Source organism: Oppia nitens, unplaced genomic scaffold (genome assembly GCF_028296485.1).
Source record: "Oppia nitens isolate AA-2021 unplaced genomic scaffold, nextdenovo-longstitch-racon4-pilon3 scaffold2_pilon_pilon_pilon, whole genome shotgun sequence".
Taxonomy (NCBI): domain Eukaryota; kingdom Metazoa; phylum Arthropoda; class Arachnida; order Sarcoptiformes; family Oppiidae; genus Oppia; species Oppia nitens.
Genome location: NW_026533210.1, coordinates 3417177 through 3433794, shown reverse-complemented (window position 1 = coordinate 3433794; position 16618 = coordinate 3417177). Strand labels below are relative to the sequence as shown.

The following is a 16618-nucleotide window of genomic DNA, read 5'->3' as shown; positions in this document are numbered from 1 at the left end:
TCAGTTACATTAATTAAATTTATATAATTATTAGATATACAGTATTAATAGTCTAAACAAAAATTACAGATTTAACTAATAATTATAATTAGTAAACTTTTATTTATTTATTTTTTAAGTAATACACAATAATATACTTTTTAATTAATAATCCGATTAAACAGTAATTTTTATTTATTAATATTTAATTTTGTATAAATATTTATTAATTTTGTATTAATTTTTTACATATTTACGATATTTGTCCATAAGTTATAGCTTTGAAATACCAATCGTTGCCATTGTTTTGACACAAATGATCATCAAATGACAGATAAGACAACAATAGTTCAGTCAAATCATCGCCAAAGCGATCAAACGATTGTCTAATCGTTTCATTTGATGTCATACTTGAAGACAATAATTATTATAGAAATGAATGAAAATATGGTTTAGTATTGTCTATGAATTGAATTCAATGTTTAAAAATATATTCAAATAAAAAATTATTATTTTATTTAATATGAAACACAATTAAGAATATATGATAAGTAATTTATTTTCATTATAATATTTATAAGTATAAAAATATAGGTATAAGTTATATCCAATAACCGCCAACACTGGAAACATTTTTGTGATTACAGTAGGCGTTAGTATTCTTCGACTTATCCAAAAAGTCACGCCACGTATCAGTTCGCTGTCGGCAATCATAATGTATGGGAACGGTATGCAAACGGGGTATACAAAGACAGTCGTCGTATGCAAAGTGAGAACTATTATGGCGTGGAATACCCGCCCAATTGGCGATAATACCCCACAGAGAAACATCTTTAACATCCAGAACATTGTTTCCCGGTATGACTCTATACTCGTCCAGTTTGGTTAGTAATTGATTGCGGGTTACATTGTCCACAATAATTGCCGAACCGTAATGATATTCAGGGTATTTATCCAGTGAATAGTACTCAATGGGAACGTGCCATCTATAGGTCGGTTGTCTATTGACCGTACGATCATCAACCGTAATGCCATTAATACCTGTTTTAAAGTTCGGCAATACTTTTAACAAATGGTCGACATCGACGAAAACCAAGTCATCGGCTTTCAGAAAATATTTTACTGATTGACAATACTTTTGTACCCATCGTTGTATTGCAATCCCTCTCAAAGTTAGGTTATAGTAGTCATCGATAATATTAAACTGAATGATATCGTGATAAGTGTCCGACTCTTTCTTAATTTTTTCATTAACCGTTTTGTTATCACTGACTGCCAGTGCAAACCAGACACCAATGTTATGACTTTTGGCAGTTCCGATCCAACCCGACCTTAATTGTTGTCTATATTCATTGAAATTACCCGATGTTCCGCTTGAGATAACAATAATCAGGTCGTGTCCTGTATTGCAATGTTTTGGATCAATGACTACTTGTTTAGTCAATTCAATCTCTTCATTGCTGTAAACATATCGTCGGTTACCACACAGTGATAGACCAATGTTGACGACGACTAACACCACAATCAGTGATACAAACTTTGCTAAACTTGTCATTTATTTTTGCAATACAACAATGACTGATAACTAATTAATTTTAAAATATAATGAATATGCTGTAAGAAAAGTATAAATTAATTTTTTGTTTAATAAAACATAAAACCAATTAATGATATAAATAGATTAATCACAATCCAATACACTGGATATCAATTGATTATTATACTGTTTGCTAAAATTCACTAATAATAATATATTTAGTGAATTTAATATAAAATATAAAACAATAATTAATTTTGAGTTTTGATTAATTAATTTTTAGATTTGCTTAATTAATATTATGTTATGACATATATAAAATATAATAATTTAATAAAAAAACATATTTTTATGTAGTTATATTATGAAATTATTATTTTTAATTTAATTATTAAGAAATACAAAATTTATTTTTATTAATTAATTAGATTATAATCTTATATAGATTTAAATACTTTAGTGAAATCTACTGATTTTAAATGATTTCTAACTAATTATAAAATAAAAAATACTATTATATTAAAATTATTGTAAGTTTAACTTACTTTGATAACACTTTTAACAACAATTATCTACTGAGTTGTAAAAGTAAGTTAAACTTACAATAATATTAATATAATGTGTGACATCAACTTTAAAAGTCTCAATTGACTATTATATTAATTTTTTTTAATTAACATTTACTAATTATATACTAATACTAATAACAAGTAAATACTGTATTAATAACTATTTATTACTAGTAACTATAATAACAATATAATTTAAACTAAATTTCAAAACAACAGAATTAAATAAAAAAATTAAATTATTAGAAAACAATTGATAATTTAAAAATAGTTTTAAAATTATTTAATTAGATATTAAATTAATAGTATAACTTGTATTTATATGATTAGATTTTTGTTTTATTTGTAGTAATATTATTATATAGAGTCTATTTTATAGACCAATGTTGACGACGACTAACACCACAATCAGTGATACAAACTTTGCTAAACTTGTCATTTAATTTTGAAATCAAACAATTTCTTAATAAATAAATAAAAAATAATAATAATAAGTAAATAAAAAATTAGAAAAATATGAGATACTAAACAAATGTTAAAAATAAAAAAAAAATCAATTAATTATATTAAATTTTAATAAGATAGTAAGAAAATTTTTAATTTAATTTAATAGAATTGACTAATTTATTATTTTACTATTAATAAAGATATACTTATAGTAAAAATAACTGTAAATATATTAATCTAATTTTTTATTATTATAATTAATATTTATTATTATATATTTATTATTATTTATTATTCAATTAATGATATACGGAAATTGGGAACCACTAAACGATCATAATGTTTGACATTAATCAATCGGTTATGATATATAGTAAAACACAGGTATTTAATATATTTATTGTAATTTATTAGACTTTACTTAATTGATTAATATTGAGTTTTACCATATTTGTTTAAATTACAATTAAAAATTAATATTTAAAATAAATTAATCGTAATTTTTATATAATATATTTATAGTACTGTATGTTAGTTTAGCATTAATGATATTAAATATAATAAACTTAATCACTGTAAAATATATATTTTTTTTGTAGTAATATTAAATTATTAATTTTATTTTAAAATAATGTACAGTATATATCATTAATTTATGATAATCTATTAATATATAACTGAATAATAAATAAAAAAGTTTATTAGTTGATATTTTAAAAAATATTTTTAATAATTATTATATATTTATTTGAAAAGATTTACATTAAATAAGACAAAATTAAATTATTAAAGAGATTGTTAAATAATTTTTTTTCCCAATTGTTATCAATATCTTTCAAATATGTTTTTACATTAAGTAAAACATTTTCACAATATTTTCATAAACCAATCGTTTCAATATTTTTGTTATATTATTAAAGTACAGTAATTATTATAATAAATGTAAAGTTATGTTAACTTATTTGAAATACTAAAAATTATAACACTATGTAATTGTAATAAATTATTGAAATATTTTTTTTTAAATATATTTGTTTGAAATAAGTAATCAATTAATAAATTGTGACACAAATTGAGATTTAATTTAAAACATATTTTCGACACAAAAGCAAACAAAATAATCATTTAATGAACGGTTCTTTACATGAGTTGCCATTCAATGGTTGTCTTTACTCTGTTTTTTGAATTACTTTTAAGTCTCTGGTGTTGTCTTTGATCCAGTTTTTGATGATATCTTTGAGCCGGCTTTTGACGGCGGTTTGTCTAATCCCTCAGTGTTTGTCCACGGTTTGTCTGTATCATCTGTTTTAGGACCCGTTGAAGAGCCGCCAGTCTTGGATCCAGTTTTTGAACCACTTTTTGATCCCGAAGTGAATCCAAGTGTATCACTACTATCTCCAGTCTTTGAACCGGTTTTTGATCCTGTCTTAGATCCTGTTTTAGATCCTGTCTTTGAGCCCGACTTTGATGTCGATTCGGAACCAATTTGTGAACCGGTCTTTGAGCCCGACTTTGATTCTGTTTTTGAGCCGGTTTTCGAACTACTGTTTGATCCGCCAATTGCCGAACCAGTTCTCGAAGAAATGATTGTTGAGCCAACTCTTGATGAGCCGCCGGTTGACGACCCAAGTGATGAACCGGCCTTAGAACCAGAAGAACTTATTGATGAACTGATGGAAGAACCGCCGCCACCACTACTAGAACCGGTGTTTGATAATGAAGAACCGGTGCCCGAATCCATAGACGAACCAATAGAAGAACCTGTTTTTGATCCTGTTTTTGATCCCGTTTTCGAACCCGTTTTCGAACCCGTTTTAGAACCCGTTTTCGAGCCGGTCTTTGAACCACTTTTAGATCCGGTGGACGAACCGACTCCCGAACCTGATGGTCGTCCCAATAACTTTGAATCCGATTCATCATTCAGTTTGGATCCGAGTTGAGAGGGCGTCACATCTTCTGCCGTCTGAGACGGAGGTTTGTCTTCAACGGCCGGTGTCTCCGGTTGTTGTTCCGGTGCTTCCTCTTCTTGTTTTGATCCGCAACAACCCATTACTGTTCAAACTATTAATGTATTGACTATTATATGTAAATTTATTTTTCAGACACTTCAGTGTATCAACTGTTCAGTGATGGCTTTCAACGTTATTTTTCAACTGATATTTAAATCAAATACTATTTTCAAATAAGTTTTACATTTAATAAATCTCATGATTTTGTAATAATTGTTATCAATTAGTCATCAAATTATTAACTCAATTAATATCTCGCGATTTATTTGAATTTTATTATTTAAACTTAGAAATGGATTTAAAATTATTTATTATTTTAGTAAATAACACAATTTAGGCTACAATTAGTTGATATCATCGATCAAAAAGATAAGATGCCATTCATTTTGCCGATTATAGCCATTGCTTTTGTAGGCAAACGGCTGTTCGGCTCTAAAGACCCAAACAGTAATCAACAACAAGAAGAAGCAGAAGAACAACAGTCAACAGACAGTAATATAAAAAATGATTTCAAATTGAATGACAGCGAAGATGAAAGCGATTGCGACGGACTTTCCAGTGACTATTCATCCAATCGATCAGTTATTTCTGAGATTTCCGATTCGGCCGCGAGTTCTTCGGATGGTTTGGAGGAAAGCGATGACAATCGGCAACAGTCGACAACTGTTTCGCTCAACAGTTATTCATCGACACAATCATTGGACTCATTTGGCTCGTCTTCATCGCCAGTGGTGTACAGCACAGAGACATCGATATCAGAGTTATCGGCGCTTCAAACGTCTTGCGCTGTCACCAGAAGAAGTCCTCCGTGTCATACATTGTCGTTCATTGCAGAAGTCATTCCTGAGACCATCAGTACTATCACTACCGATGACTCTGAGGCCAGTGTCTTCTCGAGCACTGATACTGTCTCCTATTGAACCCTAAAAAAGGGATATTTGAATCATATATAAATTTTATTATTAATAACAACAATTGTCTCACTATTTATAATTGTTTTTTTTGTCACTAAATTGTTAGACAAAATTAAAATAAAGTTATATTCAAATTAATTAGATTTACCTAAAAAGCCTATCACTTAAAAAACAGTATTAAATAGTTGACTATTTTTTGTTTTGTTAAAATTGTTATTCATATCTGTAATAATAATAATGTATTGAACTAATTGATAGCAAACTAATACTAATATTGATTTTTAATTTATAAAATAGTTTTATACATTAAGTTTTTTTAGCCAAAAATATTTTCAAATGTTTGATTAGTTTATTTTTCTGTTATATTTTGTCGGACATAACACTGGTGTCAATATAGTTGTCCTCTGAAACAGATGATTGACAATCAATTTTATTGACAATTCTATGATATCATAGATTTTATTTTTTTTTTTTTTTTTTAAATGTATTCACTATTAGATATTTTTTTTGTCTTTTACTATTGAAAAAATAATTTTTTAATTTTCAAGTTTTTTTTAACTTTTAACTACCGTAATATATAGGCAATATAAATACGTCAAATACGATACTTATTAATATACAGAAATTATATAAATAATTTATAACTAAAATTATAAATATAGAGTTTACTTATAATAATTTAGGGTATTTATCCAATAATATCGTATTGTAATATTGTGTATATTGTTATATACCGGTAGTAATCTTTAAATTAATAATTCATTTAAAAAAAATAAGATCTAATAAAAAAAACATTATTAAACAAAACAATAATTATTACAAAATTTATGTAAAATATTGATAAAGATATCATCATATAATTTAATCTATTATTAAAAAATTTATAACTTTCACTAAACATTTATTACCATATAAATATTTGGTCAATTAATTAATTATTTAGTTGAGTATTATTTTTCTCAAAAAAAACTAAATATTTTCAAAATTATTAATATTTTTATAATATTTATTATTTAAAGGTGTGCAAAATAATTATTACAATATTTATACTATATATATATATATATAGAAATGAAATATTTTGTGTAAATATAACTATACAGTATCTACTGTATAATTTTTAATTTTTAAAATTGATCCACAATAATCCATTTTACGTATGTCTACTTAAACAATATATAAATATATAATATATAAGTGTATAAAAAATTTTTAAAAATATTATATTATTACACATTATGTATTATTCAACACAAAATCGATTAATTTTTTTTGTTTAAAAAAAGACAACATTTACAGGAGTTTTATAAACTTTGAAAATTTTGTAATTATTGTTATTCTAAAACAAACAATTCAATAGTGAACTCATAGACTTGTATAAGAATTTGTTTCATATACTCTATATATATATATTTAGTTGTATTTTTAAAAAACATTTCTATAAATATATACAACAAAAATATGAATCAATCGTTAAAATCTCTAATATTATTAATTTTTATTTATGTTATAATACATGTGTCCAAACAAGAACAACAACCACAAGAGGACTCATTAATATCATTTGATAGACCAGACAATTGTCATGAAATAATCAAACAATGCTATCCATTGTTGTCGATGTCAATGATGACCAAAAAGTCTGATCCAAACACATTGAGAATGTCTAACAGATTTGGTAAACGAAATAATGCCGAAACACTTCGGATGAGTAACAGGTTTGGCAAAAGAGATAACGATTTCGAAACACTTCGGATGAGTAACAGGTTTGGCAAAAGAGATAACGATTTCGAAACACTTCGGATGTCTAATAGATTTGGCAAAAGATTGGCCACCGATGAGACACTTAGGATGTCCAACAGGTTCGGCAAATAATGTACTATTGATGTCACAAAGTTATGAACGGATGGAATGTTAGTCTAAAAAAATTAATGTAATTTTATTAAAATATATATTAAAGTAAATAAATATTATATTTATTAATTATGTTTGTTTTAATCTTAACTATGATATTGAAATGATTGTATTTTAAGTTTGTAATTAAATTATTTAATAATATATTTATATTAATTGCTTATAAGATTTGTTATAATTATATATAATTAATAAAAAAAAAAGCTATAAAATGTATTTAAAATAATTGAAGCAATTTTATTAATTAAAAAAAATTAAAAAAATTAAAAATAAATTTTATTTAAAAATTTTAAAAATTTATTTAATAAAGTTTTAATATTATGGCCGTTGACCATTACTGCTGATGAAGAGGAGCCGATCTCCTCGAAACAATTGTCCAGAAATTTACCGCTAGTTTGCGGATACAAAGTTGTGATCAACAAAGTAAGCAAAACTTACATTAATATAATAATGAGTGTCGACAACTACAAAAAACTTAATAAATTAATATTTAAATATTTTGTTTATATAGTAAATTAATCTAGTTTTATTAAATTAAAAACTTAATGTCAAACTATGTTAAAATATTTTAAGATAAAATATTAATTTAAAATACTCAATTTAAGTTTACTTTGAAAAATACTTATCAAAAAAGTAATAATAATAATAATGTATAGCATTTTATTACATATGTTGAAAAATAGTGAATGATATCATATATAAAGTTTAATTAAACTAAAATACTAAAGTATGATAATTATAAAAAACAATAAAATATTACATAATTTGTAAATAACACTCAAAAAATCAAATAAACATATTTTAAAGGTAATTCATTGTATTTATAAGTTATTTTTGATTGATTATATAAATTAATTAGCAAATAATACATTAACAACAATTACATCCTTGATTTAAAATAAATGTTTGATTATAAGTATGTTAAACCTCGTGTTTAATAAGTATGTGTGAAAATCATAAATTAATTTAATTATTTAACCAATAATATTTGAGATTCAAATTTTTAATATTGAAAATAATAATTGAACTTAAAATTTGATTTATAGCTCAATTTTCATCAGATTTTAATAAAATAGAAAAAAATTATAATAATAATAAACATAATTGTTTTAAACAACAGTTAAATAACTAATAATTAATTATATTTAGATTGCATTTCATTTATTTAAAAATACTAAACTAATTTAATAATAACAATAAAATTATATATTTTAGTATACTTATTAAATTTTTATTTTAGTATATATATATATATATTAAATAAACAAAAAATAATTATTTAAAAATAATTATGGAAATTATAAAATGAACAAATTTTAAAAATTACAATTAAAATTTCTATATTTTTTAACGTTTGATTTGACATTTGAATTATTATTATTTTTTAAAAATAAAATTTACTTAAGTTTTATAAAATGGATTATATGTTCAAAAATTCCATTTATTTTATTTAAGATATGATATAAAACCTGATGTGTGTATATGTTTTGCACCCGTATCTGATGCCATAAAAAAATGCTTTTAGTGTTTACAATCATAATATACAGTAATAACCTGACTGTATATATACATCACACTGTAAATGATGATTGCAGTCAAATATTAGAGTCATTAACTAAAAAGTATTTTGATGTTAAATATTTGTCGTCAAAAGATTTTTCAAGTTTTTATTTTATTTTGGAAAAAACTACTTTAAGAAAAAATATATTTTTTCATAAAAAAAATTTAATCTAACAGTTAGTAACACATATATAACCCAATATTTAAATATGCATTTCATTTGTTTGAGTTATTAAAATATAATAAAATAGTGATATTATTTGATTTATATATCTAAATTATTTATTTAGCAGTATTTTCATCAAATAAATCACTGATATATTGTTAAATAAAATATTAAATCATTTGTGATAATTATATTATTATTTATTATAACAATCATAAAAAAAATTATTTTTCATAAATCATACAGTACAATAAAAATGCTGTATAAATAATTATTGTTTTGGTATATATATATACACAGTTTACTGTTATATAACTAATTTTAAATATATTTAAAAATATTTGTTTAAATAGTAAAAAAAAGTATTATAACAAAATGTATTCATCAATTCAAAGTGCATCAAAATTATTGTCATTATTATTATATTTATTAATTGGTATATCTATAACCAATGTTTTGGCTGCCTATCAATATCCTAATGTTAGACGAGATGATAAAATTGAAGATAACTTTTGGGGCAAAAAAGTATCCAATTTTTTCTAAAAATATTTAATATTATATAATAAAAATATGATTAATTTATATTCAATAGCTTAAAGATCCCTATCGTTGGTTAGAGGATCCGGATAGCAATGAGACTAAAAAGTTTGTCAACGATCAGAATGGTGTTACCCAACCATATGTCAAGAAAAACAAAAACAGGGATCAGATCACTAAAAAGTAAATAATAACTTAATTTAATATCTAATGTAATATATTATCTGTAAATATATAATGTCTGTAATGTATATCAATATATTTTTATACGAAATTGTAGTTTTAAAGATATTTACAATTATCCAAAATATGGCGTTCCCTTTAAAAAGGGCAATAAATACTATTATTGGGCCAATACGGGTCTACTCAACCAAAATGTCTATTACTCGGCCGATTCGTTGACATCTGAAGCCAAAGTATTTTTAGATCCAAACCAATTGAGTGCCGACGGCACCACATCTTTGCATTTTATTTCATTTTCCAAAGACGGCAAATACTGTGCCTATGGTATCAGCAAAGGAGGATCCGATTGGATTACCATTAAGATTAAAGATACGCAAACACTAAAAGATTTACCCGAAACTCTGACCAAAATTAAATTTTCGTCGACCGCCTGGACTCACGATAATCTCGGCTTCTTTTATGCCGTAAGTACTTAACATGTTTAACAAAATAGTGTTTAATATTGTAATAATACTGTATATTGTTTATATAATATTAGTTTAATGAAAAAAACAAATAAATTTATATAATATTTGTTTTGTCAGTATTATGATGAGTATACCGGACCGGGTGAGGGAACCGATCCGAAACCACCGGAAAATCAAAAATTATATTATCATAAGATTAATACAAACCAGGATCAAGACATTATGATAACCAAATTCCCGGAACATCCTAAATGGCTTATGTATGATATAATGATAATTTTGAAACATAACTATAATATTAACCACAAAAAAATATTAACAAAAAATTTTTGTACACTTAAAGTGGTACACCTATAGTCAGTGATGATGGCAAATATGTACACATCTTTCCACAGGAGGGAACGTCAACTGTTTCGTGGTTTTTTGCAAAACTGTCGAAACAGCCCATCAATCAAGAGCTGCCGTTTACGCCCGTAAAAGACAAGGCCGACGCCGAATACTTTTATGTGACCAGTGATGACAACTTAGTCTATATGCGTACCAATAGAAATGCAGCAAAGTTTCGGGTCGTGAGAGTTGATCTCAATCAACCCGATGAGGTATAACCTAATTGTATAATAAACTAATTATTTTAGTAATTAATTTATAATTTTTAGTCCAATTGGGAGGTTATACTACCCGAACATGAAATCAGTGTTCTCAACGATGTTGTGGCAGTTAATAAAAATTATATGGCAGTCATTTATATGAGAGATGTGGTCCATATTATTGAAATACACCGATTAAGTGATGGACAATACTTGTGGGACGTCGACACACCCATTGGTACTGTCAATGGTATTAGTGGTGACAGAGATGGCAAAGAGTTATTTTACAAGATATCATCGTTTCTGAGTCCAGGAGTTATCTATAGATATGATTTCAATACTAATCCAAACACTATTAGTGTAAAATATATTTATGATTTGAATATTATTTTTTTTATAAAAAAATATTATCTAAAATTAAAAATAAATATTCTGTAATTGAATATAGATTTTCAAAGAATCTAAAGTTCAAGGACTAGACATCACTGAGTTTGAGACAAATCAAGTATTTTTCAAGAGTAAGGACGAGACAGTACGGGTGCCGATGTTTTTAGTACACCGAAAGGTTTGATATTATTTTATATTAATGTATATAATTCAGTATAAATCATATGGTTTTTCGCAAATAATCAAAAATTAAAGAATATCAAACTTGACGGCTCTAATCCAACCCTACTCTACGCTTATGGAGGTTTCAATATAAACATCGAACCGGGATATGACCCGTTGGCCACGTTTTTCATTAAACATCTTAACGGAGTCTATGCGTTGGCTAATATTAGAGGCGGAGGGTATGGTTTATAATGTTATTTTATTTTTTAAAAATTATTTTCAATTAATTTGATTAAATTGATTTCATATCAGAGAGTACGGTGAGAGTTGGCACGAGTCGGGTATGAAATTAAAGAAACAAAACGTTTTCGACGACTTTGCTTCAGCTGCTCAATGGCTCATCAATAATAAGTACACACGAAAGGACAGGTAGTTATTATTAATATTATAATATATTTTTTATAACTATTAATAATATTTACAAAATTTATTAAATACACACTTATGTTTGTCTAAAATAAAAAATTCATGGCTTATCAATAAATTGTTAGACTGACAATCAATGGTCGCTCAAATGGTGGTCTATTGGTGGGCGCAGTTAGCAATCAGAGACCCGATATAATTGGATGTTCATTGGCTAACGTGGGGTTAGTTGCTATTAATTTTCAATTATTTTGTTGTTAAATTTGGTACAAAATTATGTATTTTTTTGTTTGTGTGTATAAAGTGTGATGGATATGATACGGTTCCCAAATTTTACAGTAGGCTGGGCCTGGACTGAGGAGTACGGAAATCCTCAAACTAATCAAACAGAGTTTGAATATATTCTCAAGTAATTCATTCAATTAATAATTTATTTATTTAAAAAAAACAATATTTATCAAACATATACTACAATCATAGCATTTAATTATATTATATATATATACTGTATATATAGGTATTCACCGTTGCATTCAATAATAGATGTTCCGCCAAAATATCCAGCAATGCTTGTATTGACCGGTAATTTATTTAATAGATTATTATACTATGATATTATATAATAATATATTATTTTTTTAAAAAATTATATTATATATTATATTAAATATATAGCCGATCACGACGATAGGGTAGTGCCGGCCCATTCATACAAGTTTATCGCACAACTTCAGTACCAATTGGGCAATAAATTACCGGACACTCCGCTCATGATTAGAATAGACACCAACTCGGGTCACGGCGCGGGAAAACCGATATCCAAATGGGTTTGTAATTTAAAATTAAATAAATGTTATGCTATTTTTATCTACATTATTATCATCTCCAGTATATAATCTATATTATTATAATTAATATTAATTTGTTTTTTTATCTGTATTAATACCAAATAGATTGAAGAGTATACAGATATCGTATCATTTATATTGAATTCATTGAATATTGATTATCCCAAACAACGTTTGATAAATTAATTATTGCTTATAATTGCAACTAAATAATAACATTTATTAAATTATTTTGAATTATAATTGAATAATAATTATTATTATTTTTTAAATTTTTTATTTATATTCGTAAAATGTTTATAATATTTATAAAAATTATCAACTTATGCTAAATGCATATTAATTTATTAAATATCAGTAAATATAAATAAATAGTAAAACTTGTTTTTAAATAAATAAAATTTTAATGCGGGTCTCAAAAAAAAAGTTTCTGAAAATAAAATAAAAATATATATTTATAATAATTTTTAATAAATTATTAATTAACTGGCAATATGTTATTTATTATTAATTACATATTATAATTAAAACTCTATAATTAGATAAATTAGTGCACACATGTGTAACTCAATATTTTTTTAAATATTTATTAATTTTTTTATATCCAAAAATTGCGCTTGCACCAATTTTGTTTCACAATAATTGTAACAATAAAATACAGTAAATAATACAGTTATAGTTATGTCCATAAATTTACTATCTTTACATATATATATATATATATATAGCATAATACTATGCTTTACAGTGTACTATACTGTATAGTGAATGCTTATAACTAGTCATTTAGTTTTTCTGGTATTAAAAAATATGAAATACATTTGTATATTAATATCAACATAAAATACACAACCATTTAAATAACATTACATTAAAAATAACATTATTTACTATAATTTTCTACACAATATTATTACAGTAATACACATAATATGTAACACACATAACACTACACACAAGTGTTTGATGTCATCGATGCCAACACACAATACATTTTATAAATACATAAATCATATAAATTATTATTAATAATACTCTCAATTGTTATTATTATTATTATTAATTGATTTATTTAGTAATGCATTTATTATGTGTTAATAATAATAATATAAATCAATAACTCATTAATCAATTGATTTATTTTTGTTTTTATTTTTGTTTTTCACAAATATCTGTGATTTGTTGCATAACTTGTTGTTGTGTTTGAATGAGTCATATGTTTTGAGTTTACAATCAATTATTAATAGTAGAAATCAATTGTCCGACGGAACCAATACATAGACACTGACCGCCGCTACCGATACTGGCGGCCAAACAATGACCACATTTATGCCGAAGTGATAGACTAAGAGAAAACACGACCAAAAACGACAACAAAGTCGTCAATTGATTGTCACTTTGAAGATCAGATCGGCTTTTGATTGATTGACAATAATTATAACAAAAATGGCGTCACTTCGGCGGTCAAATGCCGCCAAATACTGGACACAATCGCTGGCGATCACAGTATTGGCATTAATGATGACAATTGGTTCGGCATTTCCCGGTTTCCTATCGGGTTCGGCCATCAAATCGCTATACAATTTCAACGATCCGGACATCCGATCGCTGACTGACACCAACTTTACTCATCACGTCTACGACGACAAACGTAACTCAGGTCGCGTCCAATTGATCCAGTTTTACAACAGTTGGTGCGGCCATTGTATTGCATTTGCGCCGACGTTCAAGGAGTTGGCCCGACAGGTACGCACGTGGCGTCAATTGTTGGCCATTCGGGTCGTAGACTGCGCTCAAGACATCAACACTAAACTATGTCGCGATATGAATATCAATGTCTATCCGACGCTCAAAATGTATTGGTTTAATCCCAAACACGACGATAAAGGCGTTGAACTCAATAGTAAGTGCTAAGAGATAAGCTGACAATCAGATTATGATTAATAATTTATTTATTTGTTTAGCCGATGAACGATCATCGGATGGCATACAAAAAGGTATTATTAAATGGATGGGCGAGAACTGGTCACGAGGAGTGCCTCGCCAATGGCCAGACCTGATGCCAGTGGCGGCCGAATCGAAAGAGCGATTTATTAAACTGCTTCCCATCGAAAAAGGACTTCCAATTGTATTGATTATCGAAAACGAAAAGTCATATTTGGGACGACAGGTAATTATTGACTTCCTGTGCCGTCACTATAGTGACTATTACTATAGTCATTATATATAATGATTAATGTTGTTGTGGTTTACTTTTGTTTTTTAGGTGATATTAGACCTAAACAAATACCAGTCATCGGTTACAGTGTTGCGTATGTTGGAGTCGACTGACACTTTAATCAAAGAGATATTACCGGAACCGTTGAACAATTACAAACTGCCAATAATGTTGAGCATCACAAACAAAGACTATATGTTTAAATTGCTGTCGAAGTGAGAAGACTTTTACATTAATATTTATGTTTTATGATTGACTGATCCAATGATTATTATCTTATTTTTTCTGTTAGGAATATTTATTCAGACAAAGATATTCGTTCAGAGTTTATCCGAATTATAAAAAAACAATTCGTTTCCAATAGTGACGACTTGGACACTGATAGAGAGGTCAGTGTTCAACAATTAGCGCCCAACAAACAACCTGAAGACTCGTCGGTGGCCAAAATCATGGGTAGTATCGAGAGTCCGACCACTGGTCAACGTCTATCGATGGTTGACCTCAACAATGCACTCCGAAATTCACTTTTTCATGAGGTGGCACTCAAGAAGACATTAAACTCAACTCATTTAAATGCACTCAAGAATTACTTAACAGTACTTGAACTTCATTTTCCGTTCCAATCAAACAAAATGCAAACATTTGTTAAATACCTCAACGAATGGTTGTCAAAGAAGCGGGTAACTGATGTGGATGTAGAGGACATGTTGGCCACAATGAAGACATACGAAGAATACTATCACTTTCCAGAGATGAAGCCGTGGAGTACGTGCGCTGGCAGTGATGCCAAATATCGGGGATATCCCTGTTCTATGTGGACTATGTTTCACACATTAACAGTTGCTGAATACAAGAATACTCTTCGGTCACAAAAGTGGTCGACATTGCATTCAGTGTTATATGCAATGCGTGATTACATTAAAAACTATTTCGGCTGTACGTATTGTGCGAAACACTTCCAGGAGATGTCCACTGAACTGGAGTCTACGCTAACCTATCCGAACAGTTCGGTACTATGGCTGTGGAGGGCTCACAATCGAGTCAACAAACGACTTCATGGAGACCCCAGTGAAGATCCAAAGCACCCGAAACAACAATATCCTACTCGAGAGGACTGTGCCGAATGTTATGACCCAAATGGCCAGTTTGTCGAACGAAATGTATTCGAGTTTTTGTTACGACATTATTCGGCCGATAATATTGTTAAAGACGAATCGGAATTGAAAGCCGAATTACGGGCCGACAGGTTAGACAAACAGGGATTAATTAGTAGTAATAATAACAATAATAATCATGATTTAAATGATAATAATAATAACAAAAATTATAATTATTTTAATAATAATGATATTAATAATAGTGTTAAATCAGGCGATGAAAGTCAACGATCGGCCAATACTTCAATCAAAGCAATTAACGTATTTAATAATATGGACTATAGTTTACTACTCATATTGTATATATCGTCGGCGGCCATACTTCTGACCATTTGTGTCTATCTTAAGATAATTAAGCGAAGAAGAGGCCAAAAATACAATACACTTAAACCGTCGTTCGCTTAAAACTGATTGACTGTCAACCAAACGGACATTATTTTAATGATTATGATATTAACGAAGTTTACCGTAAATTTTAATATCATAATTTAATTTTAATTTATATACAACTTATTGTTTTGTATATTATTTTTTAATCAAATCATTGATTA

General features: G+C 27.0%; 3 protein-coding genes across 3 annotated transcripts; 1 reads left to right on the top strand and 2 right to left on the bottom strand.

Moving 5' to 3' along the window:
- Positions 1-578: 578 nt before the first annotated feature.
- Positions 579-1593, bottom strand: LOC128955443 (N-acetyllactosaminide beta-1,3-N-acetylglucosaminyltransferase 4-like). Its single transcript, XM_054301114.1, has one exon. It carries the CDS (start codon positions 1532-1534, stop codon positions 581-583), a length of 954 nt encoding a protein of 317 aa, XP_054157089.1. The 5' UTR covers positions 1535-1593; the 3' UTR covers positions 579-580.
- A 2006-nt stretch (positions 1594-3599) lies between these two features.
- On the bottom strand, positions 3600-4717 carry LOC128955405 (putative per-hexamer repeat protein 5). Its single transcript, XM_054301073.1, has one exon. The coding sequence runs from the start codon at positions 4580-4582 to the stop codon at positions 3725-3727; it is 858 nt and encodes a 285-aa protein (XP_054157048.1). The 5' UTR covers positions 4583-4717; the 3' UTR covers positions 3600-3724.
- A 4727-nt stretch (positions 4718-9444) lies between these two features.
- LOC128955623 (uncharacterized) lies at positions 9445-16599 on the top strand. Its single transcript, XM_054301297.1, has 19 exons — positions 9445-9620; positions 9688-9815; positions 9913-10279; positions 10400-10542; positions 10626-10881; positions 10939-11229; positions 11318-11434; positions 11512-11660; positions 11734-11850; positions 11973-12068; positions 12149-12253; positions 12362-12426; positions 12520-12671; positions 12798-12864; positions 14122-14595; positions 14657-14862; positions 14959-15125; positions 15203-16156; positions 16271-16599. The coding sequence occupies exons 1-19, from the start codon at positions 9471-9473 to the stop codon at positions 16470-16472; spliced, it is 4206 nt and encodes a 1401-aa protein (XP_054157272.1). The 5' UTR covers positions 9445-9470; the 3' UTR covers positions 16473-16599.
- The last annotated feature ends 19 nt before the right edge of the window (positions 16600-16618 follow it).

Coding starts and splice junctions, on each gene's coding strand:
- LOC128955405 (XM_054301073.1), bottom strand. CDS start 4,582: ATGGGTTGTTGCGGATCAAAACAAGAAGAGGAAGCACCGGAACAACAA.
- LOC128955443 (XM_054301114.1), bottom strand. CDS start 1,534: ATGACAAGTTTAGCAAAGTTTGTATCACTGATTGTGGTGTTAGTCGTC.
- LOC128955623 (XM_054301297.1), top strand. CDS start 9,471: ATGTATTCATCAATTCAAAGTGCATCAAAATTATTGTCATTATTATTA. Junction 14,596..14,656: donor TAAAGGCGTTGAACTCAATA/GTAAGTGCTAAG, acceptor TTATTTGTTTAG/CCGATGAACGATCATCGGAT. Junction 15,126..15,202: donor ATGTTTAAATTGCTGTCGAA/GTGAGAAGACTT, acceptor TTTTTCTGTTAG/GAATATTTATTCAGACAAAG.